This window comes from Mustelus asterias, chromosome 17 (genome assembly GCF_964213995.1).
Source record: "Mustelus asterias chromosome 17, sMusAst1.hap1.1, whole genome shotgun sequence".
Classification (NCBI taxonomy): Eukaryota; Metazoa; Chordata; class Chondrichthyes; order Carcharhiniformes; family Triakidae; genus Mustelus; species Mustelus asterias.
In genome coordinates, this window is record NC_135817.1 from 67,427,368 (window position 1) to 67,454,413 (window position 27,046).

The 27,046-nt window shown below is 43.4% G+C and overlaps 1 protein-coding gene across 2 annotated transcripts in view; it reads left to right on the forward strand.

Moving 5' to 3' along the window:
- The window catches only part of col8a1a (collagen, type VIII, alpha 1a), a 168,221-nt gene extending 144,369 nt beyond the window's left edge, over nucleotides 1-23,852 (forward strand). For both annotated transcript variants that reach the window (XM_078232886.1, XM_078232887.1), the window contains exon 5: nucleotides 18,358-23,852. In XM_078232886.1, the coding sequence (XP_078089012.1) occupies nucleotides 18,358-20,297 (1,940 nt within the window). In that variant the 3' untranslated portion in view covers nucleotides 20,298-23,852. The remainder of the gene's footprint in view (nucleotides 1-18,357) is intronic.
- Nucleotides 23,853-27,046: the final 3,194 nt, after the last annotated feature.

Genomic DNA, 27,046 nt, shown 5'->3' on the forward strand with positions numbered 1-27,046 from the left:
CCCCGAGACAGGTTCCCAACTATCCGCAGTCTCGCTCTGTACTGGCACCAGCAAGATGATCATAGAATGAAGCCTTGAAACGAGAAACAAAGAACAATTAGCCCGCGCCGCTCCCTGGTCCAAACTAGACCACTCTTTTGTATCCCTCCATTCCCACTCCGTTCATATAGCTGTCTAGATAAGTCTTAAACGTTCCCAGTGTGTCCGCCTCCACCACCTTGCCCGGCAACACATTCCAGGCCCCCATGACCCTCTGTGTAAAATATGTCCTTCTGATATCTGTGTTAAACCTCCCCCCCTTCACCTTGAACCTATGACCCCTCGTGAACGTCACCACCGACCCGGGGAAAAGCTTCCCACCGTTCACCCTATCTATGCCTTTCATAATTTTATACACCTCTATTAAGTCTCCCCTCATCCTCCGTCTTTCCAAGGAGAACAACCCCAGTTTCCCCAATCTCTCCTCATAACCAAGCCCCTCCATACCAGGCAACATCCTGGTAAACCTCCTCTGTACTCTCTCCAAAGCCTCCACGTCCTTCTGGTAGTGTGGCGACCAGAACTGGACGCAGTATTCCAAATGCGGCCGAACCAACGTTCTATACATCTGCAACATCAGACCCCAACTTTTATACTCTATGCCCCGTCCTATAAAGGCAAGCATGCCATATGCCTTCTTCACCACCTTCTCCACCTGTGACGTCACCTTCAAAGATCTGTGGACTTGCACACCCAGGTCCCTCTGCGTCTCTACACCCTTTATGGTTCTTCCATTTATCGTGTAGCTCCTCCCTACATTATTCCCACCAAAATGCATCACTTCGCATTTATCAGGATTGAACTCCATCTGCCATTTCTTTGCCCAAATTTCCAGCCTATCTATATCCTTCTGTAGCCTCTGACAATGTTCCTCACTATCTGCAAGTCCTGCCAGTTTTGTGTCGTCCGCAAACTTACTGATCACCCCAGTTACTCCTTCTTCCAGATCATTTATATAAATCACAAAAAGCAGAGGTCCCAATACAGAGCCCTGTGGTACACCACTAGTCACAGGCCTCCAGCCGGAAAAAGACCCTTCCACTACCACCCTCTGTCTTCTATGACCAAGCCAGTTCTCCACCCATCTAGCCACCTCCCCCTTTATCCCATGAGATCCAACCTTTTTCACTAGCCTACCATGAGGGACTTTGTCAAACGCTTTACTAAAGTCCATATAGACAACATCCACGGCCCTTCCTTCGTCAACCATTTTGGTCACTTCTTCAAAAAACACCACCAGGTTAGTGAGGCATGACCTCCCTCTCACAAAACCATGCTGACTATCGTTAATGAGTTTATTCCTTTCTAAATGCGCATACATCCTATCTCTAAGAATCTTCTCCAACAACTTCCCCACCACGGACGTCAAGCTCACCAGCCTATAATTACCCGGGTTATCCTTCCTACCCTTCTTAAATAACGGGACCACATTGGCTATCCTCCAATCCTCTGGGACCTCACCTGCGTCCAGTGACGAGACAAAGATTTGCGTCAGAGGCCCAACGATTTCACCTCTCGTCTCCCTGAGCAGCCTTGGATAGATTCCATCAGGCCCTGGGGATTTGTCAGTCTTTATATTCTCTAACAAACCTAACACTTCCTCCTTGTTTATTACTTTTCCAAGATTCGCACATCTGCAAGCTTTGAAATTATGCCCTCTATACCCAAGTACATACTGACACTGCCCCTTTAATTCCATGGGTTTCAATTTCACAAATAAGTCTGTGTTGTGGCACTGTATCAAACAACTTTTCTAAGCCTATATTCACAGCATCAGCCACAAGACCCTGTCAATGCAAGGCCACAAGGGGGACTTCAAAGTTCTACAGTGTTTAGCTCCAGGCTTTTGAGAATGAATCAGTCCATACCAGGTTACGTTAAGAGCTGGGTAACGTATAGACTTAGGCTGACAACTACAGCAACATTTGTATCACATAAGTGCTAGATAATGACTGTCTTGAACAAGAAAAATCTAGCCATCACCCACGAACCTCAGTGACTCCTAGGTTCTGAGACACAAGTCAGTAACATCTTAGTGAGCCGCCACTGGTAAGATGCTGCACTAGACCAGCTATATCAGCAAGGTGCTTGCAAGGGTGGAGGGGAAAGTATGTACACTGTGATGAGTGGCTCAATTCGGCATACTCAAAATCTCTGCACCAACTACAAATCCAGAATATGATTCAATACTCCTCAGTTGTCTGGGTGGGAGCAGCTAAAACAATCGTCAAGAAACTCAACATCAAGCAGGACTAAACAATTGACTTGATAAAGTTCCCTTGCCACTGAACTCAATAGTCACAGGCTGTAGTATGTCCGATCTGCAGGGTTAACTCCTGGCAGCCCCTTACCCCTTTGTAACCTCTGCTACCAAGAAGAATAAGAGTAGCAATGTTGTTGGAGCACTTATCATCTCCAAATTCCTCTTCAAGCCATACATTTGACTTGATCATACATCACAGTTTACATCATGGTTGTGGAGTCAGAATCCTAGAATTCCATAATAGCAATGTGGGAACACCATCACCATGGAGACTGTGGCCCATAACCACCTTCTCAAGCAACTTGGGACAGACAATTTGGGACAGCTTTGTCAAACAAAAATCAATTACTAGTGACGTATTCAAATACTGAACTACTTTTACACTTGCTTTCTCATAAGGGCTAATAAACATTATTTCACCCATATTTGATGGCATATTTTTTTTCTTCTGGAGAATTCTGTAAACTTGCAAAAAACCTCTAGACAACTGACTTCAGGGCAACATGAGGCAGCATGGTAGCACGGTGGTTAGCACTGCTGCCTCACAGCGCCAGGAACCTGGGTTCGATTCCTGTCTTGGGTCACTGTCTGTGCGGAGTCTGCATGGGTTTCCTCCGGATGCTCTGGTTTCCTCCCACAATCCAAAAGACGTGCTGGTTAGGTGCATTGGCCATGCTAAATTCTCCCTCAGTGTACCCGAACAGGCACCGGAGTGTGGCGATTAGGGGATTTTCACACTAACTTCATTGCAGTGTTAATGTAAGCCGACTTGTGACTAATAAACAAACTTTAACTTTACTTTAAACATGCAATGATGTGCAATCATCAGTATGAGTCCAGTCTTTTGACAGCATATCCCACTCTCCACAGATGCCCGGCTGAGATCCACCGCTATGTATCAATGCACCATTAACATTTAAAATTAACTGAGATGGATAGGAAAATACAGTAGACAAAACACAAACAGTCACATAACTCAAACCAGACTGCAATTGAAGAACTCAGGCACTGGATCAAGCAATCTGTACTCAAATGAGAAGAAAATGAATTGGAACGAAATGAGACAAAGTGTGTGTGTGTGTGCGCTGTTTTTGTCTGTTATTAAAAACACCAAAGTTGTCAGTGAAAGTGCCAATAAAAACACCAGCAGCAGCTCATAAATTAATGTTATGGGGACTCTTGGCTTTTTATGCATTGTTGAAAGAATATGTTCAGACTCAGCTAGCTGAACAAATGCTCCAAAGAAACACAATATTGCGTAAATATTTGACAGTCTCACATAACACTGTTAAAAGCAGTTGCCCTTTGAAATCTTGAACAGGTCACCGATAGCATTTCTGATGGGAAGCCAGATGTGTTCTGTTATAAAAAAGAGAAGCATTGTAGCATGTCATTTACGATCTCTTAGTTTAATAATCCCACTCATATCGGCTGTTTAACTGATGCTTTTGTAAAGACACAAAACTCTTACTTGCCATTAGGTCAGAGTTTAGCTGCTCTGGAGGCTACAGGTCAGAACCCAGGAGCTGTTGCTGTCTTTAAGTGTGATTGGTAAGGTCAGTCAGGGTCACAGCCATGAAGAGTCCAGATATCAGTGAAGGTATTTCCAATTCAGGCTAGCGTTTGTACATTTAAAATTACTCTTTATTTCTTAGCGTCTTTTTAAAAAGTGGGACAGAGAATTGTAAGGCAGAATAATGTGCCAAACCGACTGATTTAATGATATAGTTAGCAGCCTATTGTTCATGGTGAGTGAGTGAAGGTGCTCTTTTGGAAGGACAGAATACCAGGTTATGCATAATATTATTATTCTGTTCCTAAAAGGTTTGATTGCCAAAATCCTGCTGCCGTTCATGCCGGTGGGATCTTATGGTCCCGCCAATGGTGCACCCCCGCCGCAGGTTTCCCAGCAACAAGAAATGCATTCAACAGGAAACCCCATTGACAACGGCGGGACCATAAAATCCCACCTCCAGTGAGCAGCGCGCCACCTCCCATCGCCGCAAAACATGCTGCGGAGAGGGAGAAAAATCTCACTCACCGTTTCAACTCACTGATCCTTCTTCAGAACTGATTCCTGGTATTTCTGAAGAAAGTTTAGAAAAGTATTTCTTCTCACGTCAGACAAGGCAAATGTGGTTTTTTGCAAAAGATTTCTTTCAGCTGCTAGGAGATGAATGTTTCTAATGAACTCTTCATCGAAAATGGTCAAAATAAAACTTGGTTTGTCTTTTACAAGTTCTGACCAAGGTACCAGAGAAAATCTCACCTTTCTAGGCCAGGCAATCATATCAGAAACATCTTAAAGCATTTAACATTCAGTTAGTTTGAATACAAGGATTATGTTTGAGTAGATCATAGATCATAGAATCCTACACTGCAGAAGGCCCATTGAGTCTGCACTGACCACAATCCCAGTCCCTATCCCCATAACCCCATGCATTTACCCTAGCTCGTCCCCCTGACGCTAAGGGGCAATTTTAGCATAGCCAATCCACCTAACCCGCACATCTTTGGACCGTGGGAGGAAACCGGAACACCCGGAGGAAACCCATGCAGACATGGGGAGAATGTGCAAACTCCACACAGACAGTGACACAAGCCAGGAATCGAACGCAGTTCCCTGGCCCTGTGAGGCAGCAGTGCTAACCACAATGCCACCATTCCGGTTCTGAGTCGGAGGAGAGCTACGGATTGGGTTTGCTTGATACTTATGTCTCCATCACTTCTTGTTGTGACATCAATTTTCCAGCATACATAATTTTAATCATTAAATTTATTATTAATTTAGTTTATTATTTTAGAACTATTCTGACATATAGAAGTATTTTATTCCAAAATACATTGTTTCTTTGTTCAGAAAGACTTTGAGGTAGCCTAATGAAAGTTTGTCCAAAAAATTAATTACACTGACAAATAGCAAATGGAGTTTAATTTAGACAAATGCGAGGTGATGCATTTTGGTAGATCAAATCAAGGCAGGACTTACTCAGTTAATGGTAGGGTGTTGGGGAGAGTTATAGAACAAAGAGATCTAGGGATACAGGTTCATAGCTCCTTGAAAATGGAGTCACAAGTGGACAAAGTGGTGAAGAAGGCATTCAGCATGCTTGGCTTCATTGGTCAGAACATTGAAACAGGAGTTGGGACATCTTGTTGAGGTTGTACAAGACATTGGTAAGGCCACACTTGGAATACTGTGTACAGTTCTGGTCACCCTATTATAGAAAGGATATTATTAAACTAGAAATAGTGCAGAAAAGATTTACTAGGTTGCTACCAGGACTTGATGGTTTGAGTTATAAGGAGAGGCTGGATAGACAGGAACTTCTTTATTTGAAGCGTAGGAGGCTTAGGGGTGATCTTATAGCGGTCTATAAAATAATGAGGGGCATAGATCAACTAGATAGTCAATATCTTTTCCCAAAGGTAGGGGAGTCTAAAACTAGAGGGCGTAGGTTTAAGGTGAGAGTGGAGAGATACAAAGGAGTCCAGAGGGGCAATTCTTTCACCCAGAGGGTGGGGAGTGTCTGGAACAAGCTGCCAGAGGTATTTGTAGAGACGGGTACAATTTTGTCTTTTAAAAAGTGTTTAGACAGTTACATTGTTAAGATAGCTATCGAGGGATATGGGCCAAATGTGGGCAATTGGGACTAGCTTTGTCGTTAAAAGTAGGGAGGCATGGACAAGTTGGGCCGAAGGACCTGTTTCCATGCTGTAAACCTCTATGACTCTACACTGATAACAGCAAAATTGTCAACTGTCAGAGGGAACAAGTTAAAAATGAACAAATTGGAATTAGGAAGGTAAATCAACCGATACGTATTTACACTACAGTTTATATTCTTGTGGAGTGAATTAGCAGAGAAGGCCATTGGCATAAACAATTTTTTAAAAGTTTAGCAGACAGTAATAGCATTTCTGGAGAAAGAAGGAATCTAGGTAAATAGTGAGACGATAGGTTTGCGATTTATTAAAGGTGAGTTATTTTCCTATTCCTAAAACATGCTATGTTTTTACAAAAACCAGACAATTATGACCTAAATGGCAAAGCAGGAATACAAAATATAACCTGAAGACCATATCGGCTATAAATAATAACAGCAGTGTCTGGGAATGCATGATTCAGGATTGTAACTTAGTCTTGTGGTTAAGGATATAATCTTTGGTTAGAACTACAGCTTTGTAACACATGCATCTCTCGCTGCCAAATGGATCACTCATAAGTCCAGTATCAATCCCTCAGTATTCTCCCTCCAGCTGATGCTAACAGGAAAGTACTGAATTAAATCAAGATCCCAAAGGCTTCCTCCCTGAAAATGCAGAATTTGTAACTAGCAGAAGCGAAAGGCCAGTTTGCAAGCAATGACTGTTCAATGCCCTCGCTGTCTGCAGCCTTGACATTGAGATACTTTAAACATGTCATATAAACTTGAAGAATAATCACCTTCATTATTCTGAAATCTATTCACGAAACAGTTTATAGGATGAATGTAAAATAATGGGGAGAGGAATAGAAGCAGTCATAAAAGGAATGGCGACGCAGTAATTAACACTGCTGCCTCACAGCGCCAGGGACCTGGGTTCGATTCCCGGTTCGGGTCACTGTCTGTGCGAAGTTTGCACCTTCTCCCTGTGTCTGTGTGGATTTCCTCCCACATTCCAAAGATGTTCGGGTTAGGTGGATTGGCTATGCTAAATTGCCCCTTAGTGTCAGGGGGACTAGCTAGGTTAAATGCATGGGGTTATGGGGATAGGGTCTGGGTGGGATTGGGATTGGTGCAGACACGATATGTCGAATGGCCTCCTTCTGCACCGTATGATTTTATGAAAGGAGAAAACTTTGGCCAAGTGTATAAGAATGGAAAGTGTTGCCACAATTAGGTAGCTGTCAATCTGATTAAATAATAGGATTGCAAAGATATTTAAGGCACAATTCTCTTCCATTTCACATTGTACCATTGTGCGCATTTTATGGTTTTCATCAAAGATATAGTTCTTCAGCGTGCAAAGGCAAAGCTGAATGTGCGCTCCATGGGTGATAACATCCAATGTGTACACCATCATTCCAAAAAGGAGAGGAAGAGAACATCATCTTGAATTAATTTCAGACAAATCGCTGGTCTCAGCTCCCCCCACATTCAAACACTGAACCTCTGAATAGCATTCACAAGAATGTAAGTAAGTCCATTCAAACAATCAAATCTGCTTCTCCTGGGGCCCTTACATGATTATTCAGAAATGGAAAGCTCAAATCAAGTTGATGATTGCTACAAAACTATTCTTGAGCTGGGCAAAGCGCAAGGTTTTAAAAAGGGGCGATTTAACTGGTGCTATAGAAATCAGAAGAAATAGTAATCTCATTAACACCAGTGTACCTGCATGAGGTCATTTCCTCTCTTAATTCTTTATTGAAATTTAATGAATTGAACCCAAAGAAAAACTGGATAATTAGGTGATGGTATCTGGACCCGAATAAAGTAATAATTTTGAGAAAATATAGTCACAGTGAAGAATATTCAGACATATGTGGATCTGCACCTGAGTAAGAAATGGTCTAATTCACCCAATAAATGTTTAGTTAGGGATATCAGCTGGAATTCTTCAGTCTCGCACATCCCACCACCGCTGCCAGCGAGAACGGAGAATTTGGCGCTCAGCCAGAGGTCGGAGATTTTCCAGCCATCATTACCTGGAATGAATCACTTTGCTATTTCATTGTAAAAGTTTAAACCGAACTGCACTTTTCCCAGAAAAATACATTTAAAATAGACAGAAATTTTGAAAATGAATACTCCTGAACTTGTTAAGTATGTACTGTATCTGAACTGCTGCTATACTCCAATAACATCTAGACATTCGTTGGAGATGTCTGAGGGTATGTTTTATATTGTGGTAAACTGAAGTTTCATCAGGAAACTATTTGAGGGGAATTCCTAATGCTCCAAATGCAGTCTGGGCATTTTTAAAACATGCAATTGTTTATACAAACAAAACCAGTGCAATCTGACTCTGTCAAACAGGACGCTTCACTACATCAAAGTGCGGTGAAGTTCCTGTATTGTTAAATTCAATTTGGTTAGGACAGTTTTCTTTTAAAATGAGAAACACATTGTAGTTGTACTAGTTGAAACATAACCCCTCTGGGCTGGGAAAAATCATTCTCCTCTCAAAAAGAATTCCTTGGGTCTTGTCAGTGCCAGAATTCCCTCATGGTCAAAGGAGTTCCACTTGCTCCTCTTGCTGGTTGGGTTAAGTATAGCTGCTTGCCTTACTAACAATGGAAGGTCTCACAATGCTCATCTGCAGTATTTGCTAGTCCCAAATAGAATAGGAACTGCAGTGCTACAAGTGTCTTTAGTATTTACAAGTAGGGGAAAAATTAACACTCATGACTGCTTTTCAGTGATTTCTGCTGGATAATACATTTGTGTGTTGATGTCACATGAAGCGAAGAGAAGGCAAGGGTGGGTTCACTGTGACACCTTCCCATGGTTGAGTAGCCTCCAATCAAACCACTTACAACCACCTACCGCTAATCGTCACTGAACCACCCCCTCCCCCGCAACGCACACTCTAACGTTTAGTGTCAGGTCATAGTGAATAGGCCATCCCAATGTTCATTCTTCTAGTGCGTCAATTCTCTTATCAGTTTATTTAAGTTTAAGTTTATTTATTTATTAGTCACAAGTAGGCTTACATTAACACTGCAATAAAGTTACTGTGAAAATCCCCTAGTCACCATACTCCAGTGCCTGTTAAATTATGAAAGGCAGATAGGGTGAACGCTGGGAAGCTTTTTCCCAGGTCGATGGTGACGTTCACGAGGCATCATAGGTTCAAGGTGAGGGGGGGAGGTTTAACACGGATATCAGAAGGACGTATTTTACACAGAGGGTGATGGGGGCCTGGAATGCGCTGCCGGGCAAGGTGGTGGAGGCGGACACACTGGGAACGTTTAAGACTTATCTAGATAGCCACATGAACGGAGTGGGAATGGAGGGATACAAAAGAATGGTCTAGTTTGGACCAGGGAGCGGCGTGGGCTTGGAGGGCCGAAGGGCCTGTTCCTGTGCTGTATTGTTCTTTGTTCTTTGTTCAGGCATACTGAGGGAGAATTTAGCGTGGCTAATGCACATCTTTCGGACTGTGGGAGGAAACCGGAGCACCCGGAGGAAACACACGCAGACACGGGGAGAACGTGCAAACTCCGCACAGGCAGTGACCCAAGCCGGGAATCGAACCCAGGTCCCTGGTGCTGTGAGGCAGCAGTGCTAACCACTGTGCCACCCCATCAAGGAATCAAGGAATGATCACTTGGAAATTGGGTGAAATAATGGAGGGTAACCACACCTAACAGAGTTACCTTTAGAACAGCAGGAGAAAGAAATGAAGGCGGACTTTAGTGCAGGGATTGATGCACGATTAACCTCACATCAATCAAGCGTATATAGCTTCTTATCCGTTTATTGTTTTCTCACACAATTGTACATTTAGAGAACTGTGAGAACATCAGGTTGATGCAGCAGAAAGACTTGGCTGATACAGTGCAGGGGTGTCAAAGTCATTTAAATGCTGAGTCTAATCCGATATCCAAGTGTTTGGCACTGATCACATTCAGCATAAATTACTAAAATAGAAACAGATGAAGATAAAACATATTGGTCCTTACTTGAATTTAATTTTATTTCCTACATTGAAGCAGTATTTGCATGGTGGGGCGGGATGGTAGCATGATAGTTACCACCAGGGACCCAGGTTCAATTCTGGTCTCGGGTAACCGTTTGTGCAGATTCTGCATGTTCTCCTCGTGTCTGCGTGGGTTTCCTCCGGGTGCTCCGGTTTCCTCCCACAGTCCAAAGATGTGTAGGTTAGGTTGATTGGCCATGGTAAATTGCACCTTAGTGTCCAAAGATGTGTTGGTTGGGTGGATTGACCATTGTAAAAGTGCAGGGTTACAGTGATAGGGTGAGGGGAGGCCCTGGCCTGGGGTGGATGCTCTTATGGAGAGTTCGTGTAAACCGATGGCCTCTTTCTATACTGTAGGAATTCTACAATTCTAAAATTTCAAAAGTACTCATAGAGTCATAGAAGTTTACAGCATGGAAACAGGCCTTTTGGCCCAACTTGTCCATATCGCCCCTTTTTTAACCACTAAGCTAGTCCCAATTGCCCGCGTTTGGCCCATATCCCTCTATACCCATCTTACCCATGTAACTGTCTAAATGCTTTTTAAAAGATGAAATTGTATCTGCCTCTACTATTACCGCTGGCAGCTTGTTCCAGACACTCACCACCCTGTGTGTGAAAGAATTGCCCCTCTGGACCCCTTTGTATCTCTCCCATCTCACCTTAAACCTATGCCCTCTAGTTTAGACTCCCCCACCTTTGGGAAAAGATATTGACTATCTCACTGATCTGTGCCCCTCATTATTTTATAGACCTCTATAAGATCACCCCTCAGCCTCCTACAGCTCAAGAGAAAGAAGTCCCAGTCTATCCAGCCTCTCCTTATAACTCAAACCATCAAGTCCCGGTAACATCTTGTAAATCTTTTCTGCACTCTTTCTAGTTTAATAATATCCTTTCTATAATAGAGTGACCAGAACTGTACACAGTATTCCAAATGTGGCCTTACCAATGTCTGTACAACTTCAACAAGACGTCTCAACTCCTGAACTCAATGTTCTGACCAATGAAACCAAGGATGCTGAATGCCTTCTTCATCACTCTGTCCACCTGTGACTCCACTTTCAAGGAGCTATGTACTTAGATCTCCTTGTTCTATAACTCTCCCCAATGCCCTACCATTAACTGAGTAAGTCCTGCCCTGGTTCGATCTACCAAAATGCATCACCTCTCATTTATCTAAATTAAACTGCATCTGCCATTTGTCAGCCCACTGGCCCAATTGATCAAGATCCTGCTGCAATCCTCAATAACCTTCTTCACTGTCCACTGTGTGATCAATCTTGGTGTCATCTGCAAACTTACTAACTATGCCTCCTAAATTATCATCCAAATCATTAATATAAATGACAAATAACAGTGGACCCAGCACAGATTCCTGAGGCACACCGCTGGTCACAGGCCTCCAGTTTGAAAAACAACCCTCCACAACCACTCTCTGTCTTCTGTCATTGAGCCAATTCTGTGTGCATTGGACTACCTCACCCTGGATCCCGTGAGATTTAACCTTATGCAACAACCTACCATGTGGTACTTTGTCAAAGGCCTTGCTAAAGTCCATGTAGACAACATCAACTGCACTGCCTACATCCACCTTCTTGGTTATCCCTTCAAAAGACTCTATTAAATTTGTGAGACATAATTTTCCACTCACAAAGCCATGCTGACTGTCCCTAATCAGTCCTTGCTTCTCTAAATGCCTGTAGATCCTGTCTCTCAGAATACTCGATTGTCCTAATGGTCCCTGGAATATCCTGAGGTCATGGGAGACACTAAACTTTGGTAACACCAATCTCAAAAATCTTCTGTCACATTGCAATAACTTTCATTTGGAGTTTCTCTGGTGCACAGTGCTTGGGAAAAGTGCGGTGAAGATTTCAAAATCTCCTTCCATTGTTCCTGTAGTTGGAGTTTTTAAATTCCTTTTTCAGTTCTGCAATTTGCCCACAATAGTGTCATATTGTGATTTCTAGACTAGAATAAGCATTAAGTTACGATGACGAATATACTTTTTCAAAGTCGCAAAATAACATTATAATAATATTCCAATATGAAATGGTTAAAGAATTCGTGAGCTCCATAATATCCATTGCAAAAGCACCATCTTGACCTCATTGTAACCATCGTGTTCTGAATTGAGAATAGGTGGTCCCATCGCACAACTTTAGATAAATTCATCAATGTGGCTCCCCAATTTAGTCACCGCAATGCAGCGTGTTATGGCAGTTCATGGTGACCTTCACACTTGTCCGAATGTCTATTAAATTAGCAGAAGCTGGGCACTGGATCCTGAATGGAATTTACTGTTTTTCTAACCACATTCATGGTGCATTTTAAAACATTTGCTTCACAGAACATCTTGATGGAAACTACAGTGAAAACGACTAAAATGTTGACTTGGATTGATACTTTGCAATTTGGCCTTCAAAATGTTGTCCCAACTCCAGCTTTTCTGGCCCATCTGTTGCCATAGGCATATCTCCCGTCCAGTCCACATTCCATCTGTCTGGATTTCCCTTCAAGTTGTTGAAGAGGTTCTAACGCGCAGCAATGCACGGTTCCACAAGCCTCTCCGATACACACCTGTTCTTATTAGCTCTACAATTATATCAGTGCTTTCATAGAATCCATAGAATCCTACAGTGCAGAAGAAGGCCATTCGGCCCATCGAGTCTGCTTCGATCACAGTCCGACCCAGGCCCCATCTCCATAACCCCATGCATTTACCCTAGCTAGTCCCCCTGACACTAACAGGCAACTTAGCATAGCCAATGCATATGGGCAGCACGGTGGCACAATGGTTAGCACTGCTGCCTCACAGCGCCAGGGATCCGGGTTCGATTCCCAGCTTGAGTCACTGTCTGTGAGTTTGCATGTTCTCCCCATGTCTGTGTGGGTTTCTTCCGGGTGTTCCGGTTTCTTCCCACAGTCTGAAAGACGTGCTGGATAGGTGTATTGACCCGAACAGGCGCCGGAGTGTGGCGATGAGGGGAATTTCACAGTGACTTCATTGCAGTGTTAATGTAAGCCTTACTTGTGTCTAATAAATAAACGTTACCTTTTTTTAAATCTTTGGAGTGCGGGAGGAAACCGGAGCACCCAGAGGAAACCCACGGGGAGAACGTGCAAACTCCACACAGTCAGTGACCCAAGCCGGGAATCGAACCTGGGTCCTTGACGCTGTGAAGCAGCAGTGCTAACCACTCATCAACAACAATTGAAAAACAACAGAAAAGGACTTTACTTTGTCCTGATTTTGACTAATTTCTCAGCTCGATCACTGGCCCAGACTTTTCTGATGGCGACAGCAATGAATATCTAGATATTCACTGAAGTTACATATAAGGATTCTGAGGAAGCCCCAACCTGCATCCAGGTGTGATATTTCCTCAGGAAGTTTAAATTGCCGATGGGCAAAGCTATGCTACCCGGGCCATTCCAAGAATGTCTCAGACACTGATGTTAGTGCGGAGACTTGAACTTGATGCCTGCACTATTGCAGAAAATTACCCTAATATTCTCCCGCTGTTAATCACAGGCATAGCATCTGGGTTGACAGTAAATAAGGGGGGGACCTATATCAGGAAGGCCTGATAATCATCCACCATCCACCCCTACCCCCACATGCTCCTGACAATTCTCATTCCCCCCAGACCCTAACACTGTTCATCCCCTGATAATCCTCACTCTGTCATGCCCAACAATACTCTCTCCTTCACTCCCCTCCTGACAATACTCCTGTCAATTTTACCTCACCCCTCCACCCTCGACAATGCTCACTTCCCACCCCACCCCCCAACAATGCTCCTCACAACCACCCCCACATGACCCCGCCTTCTGACAATATTCACCCCTCCTGCACCCTCAGCAATGCTCACTACCCCCTCCTGTCCCCTCAGCAATGCTCACTACCCCCTCCTGTCCCCTCAGCAATGCTCACTACCCCCTCCTGACAGGAATTACTCATTTCCCTCACCCTGCCCTCCCAACAATGCTCACCACTCCCACTCTCTCCACTCAGCCACCAACCTCCTCATCCCCCACCCCTCGTTTCCTTTAGATCCAAAAATCAAGCCCTGTAATCACCCAATCACCCCAACACCGACTCCATCATTTTTCCAGGGTCACTAATCCCTGATTTCTCTCCTTCCCAACAAGATATCGAATGCTGAACCCCACCCCCCCCCCGCCCCGCCCCCCCCCCCCCCCCCCCCCCGCCATCTCCCCGATCCGCCATCTCCCCGATTTTCCTTTGCCCCCTATTATCTCCAACTCTGCCTCAATCTTCGCGTGATTCGTGACTGGCTTGAAATCACCCCCAAGCACCCCAATCATCCTTTATTCCAGCACTATCTCTATAACTACAAAAAAACATACCTGACCTTTGGCTGCGGTTAGGGGTAGGGTTAGGGTTAGGGGTAGGGTTAGGGTTAGGGTTTAGGGTTTAGGATTAGGACTGTTTTCTCAACTAACGGAAAGCCCAGGCTTGTCAATTCAGTTGGTTTCTGAGCGGCAACTCAATTTTAAAAATACATTGTTTAGGATTTCACGATATTCAGGGTAACATGGGGTTGAATTTTCCATTTATAGATCAGGCGGGACACTCCCCCACCATCCTGCACAAATGGCAAAAATGGTGTGATGACATTGGGTAGGCAATATGATGTTGTCACACCGGTCTCCAGAATTGTAGAAGGCAACTGGGCGTGGAAATCAACAGCTCCCCCACCATTTGAAATGACTAATTATCAAGCTTTTTAACTTGTTGATGGTCCAATCATCTGAAATTTTTTGTTGCCTGCTGTGTTTTGTTTTGGTCATCGTCTGTGAAAATGTTTGGGAGTGTTTTACAGCAGCTGGGTGGCACAAGGGCAGAGGAAGAGGTCTGGTATGAATGTAGAAGCAGTTCTGAGTTGACCAACAATGCCTCTTTCTCATCTTCACTCTCGAAAACCCACCGCAGCGACTATCGGGGGCCACTATTTCTGTAGAGCTTTTCCTGTTGGTCAAAAATTCTCCCTCAGTAAGTGGTTTCGATGACACATCTATTCCATGGACAATCACAAAGCTCACCTTAACAGAGGCATCGCGCAAGTATTAGTGAACTCATTTGGAGAGCCAGCGCAGACACGGTGGACCAAATGGCCTCCTTCTGCACTGTAACAATTCTGGGATTCACTTATTGTTGCTTTTTCAAGCACTGTGCTGACGAGGCCCTGTGTGTTTACCGTTTCATTACGCTTTTCTCCATAGTACCTTTGATTGTTTTATTCTTTTGTCACAGCTAGCTCCTGCTTTCAAATCAAACACCTGGGATTTCCATTTATTTCCCCCCAGAAATAGAAATTGTGAAACAGGCAAGCTCCTGATTTTCTTTGTGCATGAAGGCTTGAAGGCTACTTCTCATCGCAGAACTTAAAAATAAAAAAAAATGTTTCAGGACATCATATCAATGTGGAAATAAAAATTTATGGGCAAGAATTCAGTCATATTAAGCTCACAATTATACAATCTTTCACATTCACACACAATTATACACACGCTCACGTTCACGCACGCTCACATTCACCCCTTTTCTGAATATACTTTTATTGTCTTTGTAGAGCATAGTAAATATGTTATAACAATAAAGCAAATGAAAGAAAAATCTAATTGTATACACTTGAAGTAGGAGGAATACTGAACACCTCTATAGATTTGTGATACTTGTTGTGAGTCCATGTGGATAAATTGGACAATACTGAGCCCAGTTTCTGGACATGGAGTGGGGATAAAGGTCCAAATTTGCAGGCCTATGTCCCATGCCCCTGGGGCCCCTGGAAGATGTCCAACCTCGCTTTGGGTCAGACATCATTCAGTATCCTGATGGCCACTTTAAACAGGATCCCTCCTGGAATGTCATCTCTGTTGAGTGAGATTTCCCTGATCTAATTGTATCTTAACAATCCTCAATGTTACTCTTCAGATTTCAGTGAAGAGTAAAATCAGGCAGGGTGAAAAGCAAATGTTGCACTCAATCCTGTCAGTTACCTGGCTGCTAGGTTAGGTTAATATTTCTCCCTAAATATCTGATCAGACTTTACAAAAAAAATACAAACTAACCTTACAGCATAATGGAGGAAGACAAATCATGAAGCACTGGTGTAGCCAAGAATTGGTGCGGCATATTTACATAAACATTCTCCAGTGTGATTCACCTATTAGATAACCTATAGGAAGGAGTCACAGAATGGGTATAAGATAGTTTCACACATGGAACTGTGGAAGACTAGAACTTGGGCATAGACCCCTAACAGATAATTATTGAGTGGTCTTTGCAAAGGTCTTTCAATCATCAGTTGACATTCAACATAGGGAAATCCATCATTAATATAGGGACACCATAATGCTAATAAATGGTAGCGTATAAAGACTTAGACAGGAACTTTCAGTGGGATGAAACGGGTTTTGCTCTGGATTGTTTGACTCTTGAGTAACTGAATCTTGCTGGGAATTTCCTTGAGGATTTTCCCAAGAGGGAGAAGTAGGAGAATTGATATGGGTGGAATGGTTTAAGAAAGATGGCAAGTTAGTGAATTCAAAGGTGAGAAGGCAAGGAGAAATGAAAATTGAAACCATCAAAAATGAGGAATCGCTTAGTGCAAAGGTGAAAGCGGAAACCAGAGAGGACATCTTAGTGAGAAATTAGAGTGAGGCTGGTCGGGTGATATAATAGACAATGAGGATTTTAAAGAGCTGGTATAGGGAAAATAAGGCTTTTGTGTTGTACGACTCCATGTTCTGCCTATCATACAAATGAGCAATGTGGTATATGAATTTTAATGCCAGTGTGATTCTAGGTGTGCAGGCCACACATCTCAAAACTGGCCGATCATTTCAAACAGCATGTCCCAGCTGCTATTAGCAATGGGCAAGGTACAAGACTGTACCCAACCATCCCGTGCTTGCAAAACTCAAAACACTGTTGTCCAACATTAGATATGATTCTGCGATTGAACAACATTTGCTAAACAACCTTCAATGAGCAAAGAATTATGTTGACAACTGATTTATGATAGTCGGAATTACAGTGTGATGTATTTGTGTGTACTTGAAGCTATACATATTAATACACAGGACCCTGACCTTTGCAGACAGAAAGAACATGTACACACACTGTGCCTGTTTCAGCTGAACAAAATAAGTGACAAACATTGGTTGACTCATTCCCCAGGGCAATGCCTTGACCAATTCGGGTGAAGCTGTCTGGTTTAAATTTTCAAACAGTGCTTGGCAATTAACTATCAATCACCATCAACTGCTGTATTCTCCATGTCAATGCCTCTACCAATCAGAGTCTGCTTGCTAACCAATCAGGACTCACTTCTCATGCAACACAAACTGTTTTCCCCTTATATTGGTATTCTTGCAAATTGTCCTGATGAGTTCAAGATGAAAAACTTTGACATTTCTTTTTTCAGCAAAGTGTATGCTGTTATTTATAGAGGTATATATATATGTTACTGTGAGATATGGGTCAGTGTGAGTTACATACATTGGTTATGAATATTGGTTTCCGTAAGCTAGGTTTTTATGTTTTTTCATGGAATGGGAGTGTCTCTGGCAAACCCAGCATTTATTGATGATCCCTATTTGCTCTTGGGAAATTGGTGATGCTGCAGTCCATCTGATGTAGATATACCTACAGTGCTGGTAAAAAAAGGGCATTCCAGGATTTTGACTCAGCGACAGTGAAAGAACAGAGATCTAGTTCTGAGTCAGGATGGCGTGTGTCTTGGGAGGGTAAAAGGCACTTTAGAGAGTTGGTGCAGACTCAATGGGCGGAATGGCCCCCTTCTGTCTGCACTGTAGGGATTCTATGGTAAAAGTGTAACAACACGAAGCACGATTTTGTAGACGCAGATGTTATAGAGGTATAACAGCACAGCAGCATAGTGGTCAGCACTGCTGCCTCACAGTGCCAGGGACTCGGGTTCGATTCCCGGCTTGGGTCACTGTCAGTGTGGAGTTTGTACATTCTCCCCGTGTCTGCGTGGGTTTCCTCCGGGTGCTCCAGTTTCCTCCCACAATTTGAAAGACGTGCTGGTTTGGTGGATTGACCTGAACAGGCACCGGAGTGTGGCGACTAGGGGAATTTCACAGTAACTTCATTGCAGTGTTAATGTAAGCCTTACTTGTGACTAATAAATAAACTTTTTACTTTTAGATAGTTATATAGAATTGTTTAATGGACTTTTTTTCTTTCAAGCGGTTTTCAAATACTTTGGCTTAAATGACATTAAAAGCTTCAGATATTCACAATTAATAAAATCAGTGACAAATATTTCTATTCAAATCTTTACATTTAATTTTTTTCTCTTCACTAGAAATGATACCAACATTTCCAAGCGCAATGAAAGGTGAAAAAGGTCCATCAGGGGAGCCTGGAGCAAGAGGACCAACTGGACCACCTGGTCTGCCAGGCCTACCAGGTCGCGGTCTTCAAGGACCAGTAGGAAAGCCAGGTCTACCAGGTCAACCGGGTTTCCCAAGTGTCGGGAAGCCTGGGATGCCAGGAATGCCAGGTAAACCAGGAGAGATGGGATTGCCAGGTCACAAAGGTCAGATGGGACCAAAAGGAGAACAAGGGCCAATGGGACCACCAGGACCACAAGGACTACCAGGTCCTTCAGGAATTCCTGGATTTGGAAAGCCAGGTAGGCCGGGATTGCCCGGAAAACAAGGGCTAAGAGGAGAGCCAGGACAGAAAGGATTGCCAGGATTGCTAGGTCCTGTCGGACCCAAGGGACAAGCAGGAATAAGTGTACCTGGATTGCCGGGTTTACGGGGCCCGCAAGGAATACCTGGACAACCTGGGCCTTCAGGACTACCAGGTATATCGAAAGCAGGTTTAAACGGCCTTCCGGGGGCCCCAGGAGTCCCAGGTAAACAAGGATTCCCAGGTGAGCCAGGGGCTCAAGGTTTTCCAGGGCCGCGTGGTATTCAAGGACCCCCAGGAATGCCAGGTATTGGAAAACCAGGTATAGAAGGGCTTCCTGGCCAGCCTGGTTTTCCAGGGGGGAAAGGTGACAAAGGACTTCCAGGTTTACCAGGGCCTACAGGAATGCCTGGAGTAGGAAAACCAGGGTTCCCAGGCCCAAAAGGTGAACGTGGTCAGGGTGGGCCGCCAGGAATGCAGGGGTATAAGGGTGAACCTGGACCTGCCGGCATTCCTGGAATCCCTGGTCCTCAAGGTGCAAGAGGACTGCCGGGGCTTCCTGGGCAAATTGGGGCACCGGGTGGTTTAGGTTTTCCGGGTGTAAAAGGAGAGTTTGGGCCACCTGGCCCTCAAGGTCCTCGAGGCCCCAAAGGGGAAGCAGGTCCACAGGGTTTGGCAGGTATACCAGGATATGCCGGGGAAGAAGGAAAACCAGGTCTAAGAGGTTTGCCAGGACCGACCGGACCAAAAGGAGACGTAGGAGAAAGAGGCCCATCTGGTTTACCTGGGCGACCAGGACTACCAGGGTTAAAAGGGGAAATTGGGTTCCGTGGAGAGAAAGGTATCCAAGGTCCTACTGGAATACCTGGAATTGCTGGTCCAGGAGGTCCAATTGGGCCTCCAGGTCTTCCTGGACCAAAAGGAGATAAAGGATTACCAGGGCCACCAGGGATACCCGGCATAGGTAAGCCTGGAGTTCCAGGACACATTGGACCAACAGGAAAACCTGGTCCAGAAGGTCCTCAAGGATTATCAGGAGCACCCGGCCCTCCGGGCCCTCCAGGACTTCCTGGTTTTCCTGGCCCACCAACTGTTCAGCCAGACATCAGACAGTTTCAACTTCCGGAGATGGGGCCAGGAATCGATGGCAAGGCACCACAAGGATATATCACTCAACCCAGTAAAAAAGGGAAACAAATAGGAATGAATCCAGAGATGCCGGCGTTTACTGCTAAACTGACAATACCTTTCCCACCGGTAGGATCTCCTGTCAAATTTGATAAAATCCTATACAATGGCCGACAGGGTTATAATCCGCAATCCGGAATTTTCACATGTGAGATACCGGGAATTTATTATTTTTCATATCACGTCCATTGTAAAGGTGCTAATATATGGGTTGCATTATACAAGAACAATGAGCCACAAATGTACACCTACGATGAATACAAGAAGGGGATCCTTGATCAAGCTTCTGGGAGCGCAGTTCTTGAACTAATGCATGGAGACAAAGTCTGGATGCAGCTTCCATCTGAGCAGGCAGCAGGACTTTATTCAGGCCCATATGTGCATTCATCTTTCTCTGGATATTTATTGTATCCAATGTAAAAAAAATGTAAACATGTAAAGCTTTTAAAATATGATCTTTGTTACCTTTTGAAAGTTGCATTTTCACTACAAAAGCAATAGCTGATATTTGTAGGATAATTAACTGTCATTCTTTCTTTGATGGAAGGCTAATGTGAGAAAAGTCCAAAGAAACAGGAGAAACCATGTCTGTTTTATGCATTCTAAATGTCCGTTAAAGTACTGGGAAACACAGAATAATACACCAAGACCCAGGGATCACCTCAGATCAGTGAAATAAAAGTTTCCTTGTGCTGCTCAGAGACCCATGTGAAAATATGCAGAGAAAAGTTCCCTCTTGGATCCTAATCCACAAGTGAACTGTTTCTCGCAATTGGAGCTAATTTTGCAATCGCAATCAGAGATGAGAATTTAAGAAATAGGCTCTAAATTATCGCTTCGCAGTAGCAAAGATGAGTGCGAAATGCCTAACCCAGGAGTTCTTGATGACATCTTACGGGGTGCAACTTGGAAAAAAGATTTACAGAAGCAACCCTGCCTCTTTAAGAGCACAAATTCACAAAACCATAACTGCTGAAAGAAAGTTACATTCGCAATTCAACCCTCCCAGACTGTGAAAGGGGCAAAAAGGATAAAAGATTATTTTCATCAATGAAGTATGATCAAATATGACCACATTATGTTTATACCTGCTTCACCTAGGAAATGATGTGGAGATGCCGGCGTTGGGCGGGGGTGGGCACAGTAAGAAGTCTCACAACACCAGGCTAAAGTCCAACAGGTTTATTTGGTATCACAAGCTTTCAGAGCACTGTTCCTTCATCAGATGAGTGGAGAGTAACTCGCCATTCACCTGATGAAGGAGCAGCGCTGCGAAAGCTCGTGATACCAAATAAACCAGTTGGTCTTTAACCTGGTGTTGTGAGACTTCTTACTGTGCTCATCTAAGAAATGGTAGGGATTAAATAGCAACATCTAGGTTTCATAGAGTCATAGAATCCTATGAATCCTACGAGGTCATTCGGCCCATCGAGTCGGCATCGACCACAGTCCCACCCAGACTCTATCCCCACAACCCCATGCATTTACCCTAGCTAGTCATCATCATCCAGTTCCCCAGTCAAAAATACTCTAAACAACAACCAGTGACCTGCAAGCTGATGAAATGGAACAAACAATAGATTTCTTGTAAAACATCAAGGAATTGACTTCCAAGGAGTGGGAAGTTGAAGGATTGTTTGTGCAGTCCACTATAGCCTTATGGGTTTCTGCTCATTCACCCCACTTAGCTTTCTTTCAATGTAGCATGACATGAATAATTAAGCAGAAGTCCAGGTGGCACGGTGGCACAGTGGCTAGCGCAGCTGCCTCACAATTCCAGGGACCTGGGTTCGATTCCCAGCTTGGGTCACTGTCTGCAGAATCTGCACATTCTCCCCGTGTCTGCATGGGTTTCCTCCAAGTGCTCCAGTTTCCTACTACAGTCTGAAAGGCGTGCTGGTTAGGTGCATTGGCCGTGCTAAATTCTCCCTCAATGTACCCGAACAGACACCAGAGTGTGGCAAATAGGGGATTTTCACAGTAACTTCATTGCAGTGTTAATGTAAGCCTACTTGTGATGATAATAAACAAACTTTAAACTACGCTCAAGCAATTGCGCATTTCTTTGTCTAAAGAGACGAGAACCGTAGAAATTGACGGTAGGGAAAGTGAGAATTTGGTCTATTGTGTCCGTGATGACTTGTTGCTGGAGTGTGTAATCCAGAACTGATCAAAATGCCATTTTCTCTCTCCTGTAGCCTTGTATATTCCACAGCTTGAAGCATGTATCCACAATTCCCTCAAAATGCCATTTCTTCAATGAGTGCACTTAACACTTTGTTTACTCAGAATCTGAGAAATAGACTAGCACATCCATAAACAGATACAATATCATGGGCAGATCTGACAGCATCTGCGGACGGAGAAACAGAGTTAAAGTTTCGAGATCGTATGAGCCCTGCAGAGCTGACAATAACCAGTGTGGTTATTCAGCTCTGAAGAAGAACTTCTCAGGCATTTCCTGTTGCATTCCAGATTTCCAGCATCCACAGTATAGTTGCTTTACAATATCTTTTTAATTTAAACATGAGTTACCAAACAATTTAGAATTTTGAATGTGTAAAACAGCCTTATGCCACCGCTTCTCTCAAAAGGTATAAATGAAAGTAATGGAAGGAAAGTTTCATGCCAGTTGCGCATTGCTTTTTTAAAAAAAAAATAACTGTTTAGTGAGCTCATCAGGCTATCAAAATATAGGAAGCAATATTGTGTTTTGTCCAAGTTTTCCTCCATCTGACCTGATGGTTGAAGTACATAACCACAGTTTTCTGATGACTTCTGCCCATTGTAACTATGAATAAAATTTCCAGCTTTTCAACACTAATTTATTTGTTTTACTACTGATTGTCTAAATTTGTATATGAGTAGATGGGCTGCGTCAAAATGTGAAATACATAAAAGCAAAATTCAAATATGAAGCAATAATAATTTGTTCAATTTAATAAAATTTCTACAGCTCATGCCAACTTTTCATTAGTTTTTGACAGGCTGAATCAGTCACATTGTTTTTACAGCTTGTGCGATTTATCATACATCCTACCATTTGACAGTGCAATTCTCTCTGACTTTAATTCCAAATTAAGTTTCCATGAAAAGCAAGGGAAATTTAAAACATTAATAGACTAAAGAAGGTTTAGCTGATGAATATCTCCAGTACATTTTTCCAACCTTACTCTTTGATATCTTCTCTGATGCTGCCTTATGATCAATAGCCACACCACTGCATGGTTACATGGTTTAAACTGATATTAAACGGTATCATTTAACCAGTGCTTCACTGCAATAGTATATCAGGAATTGGTAATGTTTCTACCTATAGGAGTCATTTTTAAAAATTTTGTCAAGTTTTTTTTTGCAGCGAACTATTTTGGTGGGTCACAATGTAACACCTTAATAGCATTAGGTGCTGTAGAATTTTTATTTTTAGAACTACCACTTTCATCAAAAGTTTCTCGAAGGAGGTATGGTGACATGATGGATTGGTGTTACAATACATTGGGCACAATGTTCTGGGGCTCTACACTTGGACCTGTAATCCCTCAATTCAGCTGCGTTCCAAACTCAGCCGTGCCAGACACGGACAAACAGTGACTTGAGAATGAAGGGAAATTAGTCAGAAAGGTATAACCAGAACCTGAGAACAAGCCACCTATCCACGCTTCCCATTTGGAAACCATTCTTAGGGAACCCACCAGGAGAAAGTAAAAGTTATTAAATAACGAGGAAAACAGATAGCATAAAACTTCAGTGCTAAGTGTAAATTACCCAAATTTTAAAATCTTGCCAAAGTATGCACAGGATTCTATTTGCAGCATATCAGTAAGACATGACGTGTTCACTTTTGATTGATTGCAGTAACACCCTGAATGTAATGTAACAAACTTTTTTTTTCTCTGGTAACAAATGCATATTCTGTATTATCAAAATTATTTTGTACTGAATTGGAAATTATTGTATTAAATATTTAAACACTTATTTTCAGATTCACTTGGAGATGAATCTTTCTTATTTTGTGGAATGTTACTTTGCATGTTTCTTTAAAAGTGACTTTATAGGGTTTTTCAAGATTGTGTAAATGAATGTGTAATTTTACAGCATGCAGTCCTTCATGCTTAATTAAACATCCCTCCAAGCTCTTAATTTGTCTTTCCATTTGAAATAAATGGTTAGGATCCCAATTGTTGTGCTGGTTGGCTGGGACCTGCAACAACAGTAAATATGGGTAACACGGTGGCACAGTGGTTAGCACTGCTGCCTCACAGTGTCAGGGACCTGAGTTCGATTCCTGGCTTGGGTCACTGTCGGTGCGGAGTCTGCACATTCTCCCCGTGTCTGCGTGGGTTTCCTCCGGGTGCTCTGGTTTCCTCCCACATCCTGAAAGACGTGCCGGTTAGGTGCATTGACCCAAACAAGCGCCGGAGCGTGGCGACTAGGGGATTTTCACAGTAACTTCATTGAAGTGTTAACGTAAGCTTACCTGTGACACTAGTAAATAAACTTAAACTTATGAAATATTGTCCTCCCCCAACCAATCCATAGCATATTCAGCTGAATATAATCAAATTCTTTGTGTACTTTTAAAAAAAATATATAAAGAAACAATCACAAAATTGCCCAAAGAACAATACTTACATATATATCGAGGGATAATATAATTGGATACACAGCATTGGATTACTGACAGGTGTAGTGTAATCAAATTGTGGGTGAAAGAATCTGACTGTAGACGATTGTTCTCCATATTAAAGGCTATAAAACAGCAACAGAAGAACCTGCTTTTATATATAGCACCTTTAATGTTTTAAAGTATCATACAGCGCTTCACAAAAACGCCACACTGAACACAGAGATATTGGGAGGAGTGACCAAAGGCTTGGTCAAAGAGGTGGGTTTTAAGGAGTGACTTTAAGGAGAGAGAGACAGAGGTTTAGGGAGAAAATTCCAAGTTCCAGATAGCATTGATGAGGGCAAGGAGGAGAACAATCAGAGTGGTGCAGTTAACATGCTGTCCAACCACCCAAGAAGATCGAGTTGAGAAACTTCCTGATCTGGCAGTCATGTCTCCTTTGAAAATGCCCCCACCCCCTACACTGCCGTGTCAGGGAGGCAGGATCAGGATGGGACCAGGCATGCTGCCCCCCAGAGGGCAAACCCAAGGCAGCAATGGAGACAGGCAGAGGGCAAAGCTGGCAAGTAGCAATCTTCTCTGTTCAATGTGATACTAACCCAGTTTTAATGATGAATGTCAGGCTCTCAGACCCTGACCCTCCACCCCGCAACACCCCACATGCCATGAATGCCCCCTCATAGTCCCCATGCCTCCTCCATTCTCCCTCCATGCCCCTCTTACCTTTCATGCCCCCTTATATTCTCCATACCCCTGATGAATACTCCATAGCCACTCACTGAGTATCCACTATGGGCATACCTCAGGAGCCTTGTCTTTGAAATGGAGATGAAGGAAGAATAAACTTCTAACAATCTAATTGAGTTGCCACTCAAACACACTTCCTGCTAAAAAAGAATTCTCATTCATAGAATCCATTCAAAACAATTTAAATTCCTTCAAGTGGTCAATCTGTTATTAAAAATAAGCAAAACTCTATTTTACTAATCACAAAAAGAGACAATCCTTTAATAGCCTCTTAAAACTATGAATAACCCCCTGCTAAGAAAAGTGTTTTCAGGCTTTTGAAAATCAGCCAAGCATTTGTATTTGGCACAGTTGTAATCGGGTCTGCTGAAATTGCAAAATCAGCTGACCACTATTTTTCTAAGCTACAACAGATATTGGGGGGCAATTTTGAGCCTGTACTCTACATCTGCGGGAATGATGGCGTATGCTCAAAATCCAGGGAGCACAATTCATACCAGCAAATTTCTGAGTTCTGATCTTATCGGCCTCTCTCTTGTGGAGTGGTGTAGCCACAGGACTGCAGAAAGCTCATTTTAATACAATCCCATGTCATTAGCGAGCACTCTCTCTGGGACTTCCCCCTCACCGCATATTCAGTGGGCATGACATCACACAGGCATCATTTACAACAGGTTCAGCTGGACATGAACCTTCTGTGGGAGTCTTCCTGGGATAATAAATGTAAGTATAGCCCCCCGGGGAGAGGGGCATGATCAGACAGTGGCCTGGCAACGCCCTCTGGCACTATCCTTGGCACAGTTAGTTCCAACCTGTGCCAAGTGGCGAGCCCAAGTGGGAACCTCATGGGGGGGATTAGATTCATTTAGGATGTGGTGGTCAGGAGCAGACAGAGCAGCAGGGGATGCTGGCAGGGACTGTTGGGTGGAGGTGGGTGCCGGCTCAGACTCTTGGGGATGGGGTGGCAGAAGGTGGAAGGGTACCGATGGGGGGAGGTGGTGAGGGAAGAGAAGGAGCTGATGATTGGGAAGAGAAAGGGCTGATGATCGGGGGGGAGGAGTGATGTGGGAGGGCGAAGTAGACAAGTGTCAATTCCAATTGGGAGAGAGGAGGGGGGACCCTGAGACCTCCTTGGTGAGCTGGTGGGGAGGTTTACTCAGGTTCTGATCAGGCTGCCCTTTAAGGATAGCGCCCCAATCTCTGAGCAGCAGTGTTTTGCCAGCATGTAGAGGCCCTGCCCACTTTTGAGATGGTGTGAAACACGCCCCCTTTATTTTTCTTTGGCATGTCGTAAGCTCTGGAGAGAAAACCGATCAGTTTCTCTGGAGAGAAACACACCAGTTTTCTCACTGGAAAAAACATTCTGCCATTTTTTGGTAAGATTTTGCCCAGTGTGTCAATCAAAATAGTTCAGGAGCAAGCTCACTTTTTCTTCAAATGAAAGATGCTGAAGCTTTCTTTCTATACAAAAGGCTTTTATGTGACTTCAAATCATTAGAGGTCTCAAGCAGTGTTTTCTGCAGTTTTGAATGCAAAGAAGCATTTTTCCTTTACCCAATGGGAAAAGTACTCTAATGCATCTCAACATGACAACAATGTCGATCAACTAAATTTGCAGGACAGAGCCCTATAATTAATCACTGCAATAAAAACATATCTAATTTGCAACACAGCATTGAAACTGAAAGAACAAATTGTTTTACTATTTCAAAGCCTATTAATGTAAGAATTCCAGAAGCAGGTGACTCCTGGAATAGTCAAAAGTGGAATTGCCAAATGCAGACTCACTACCTGC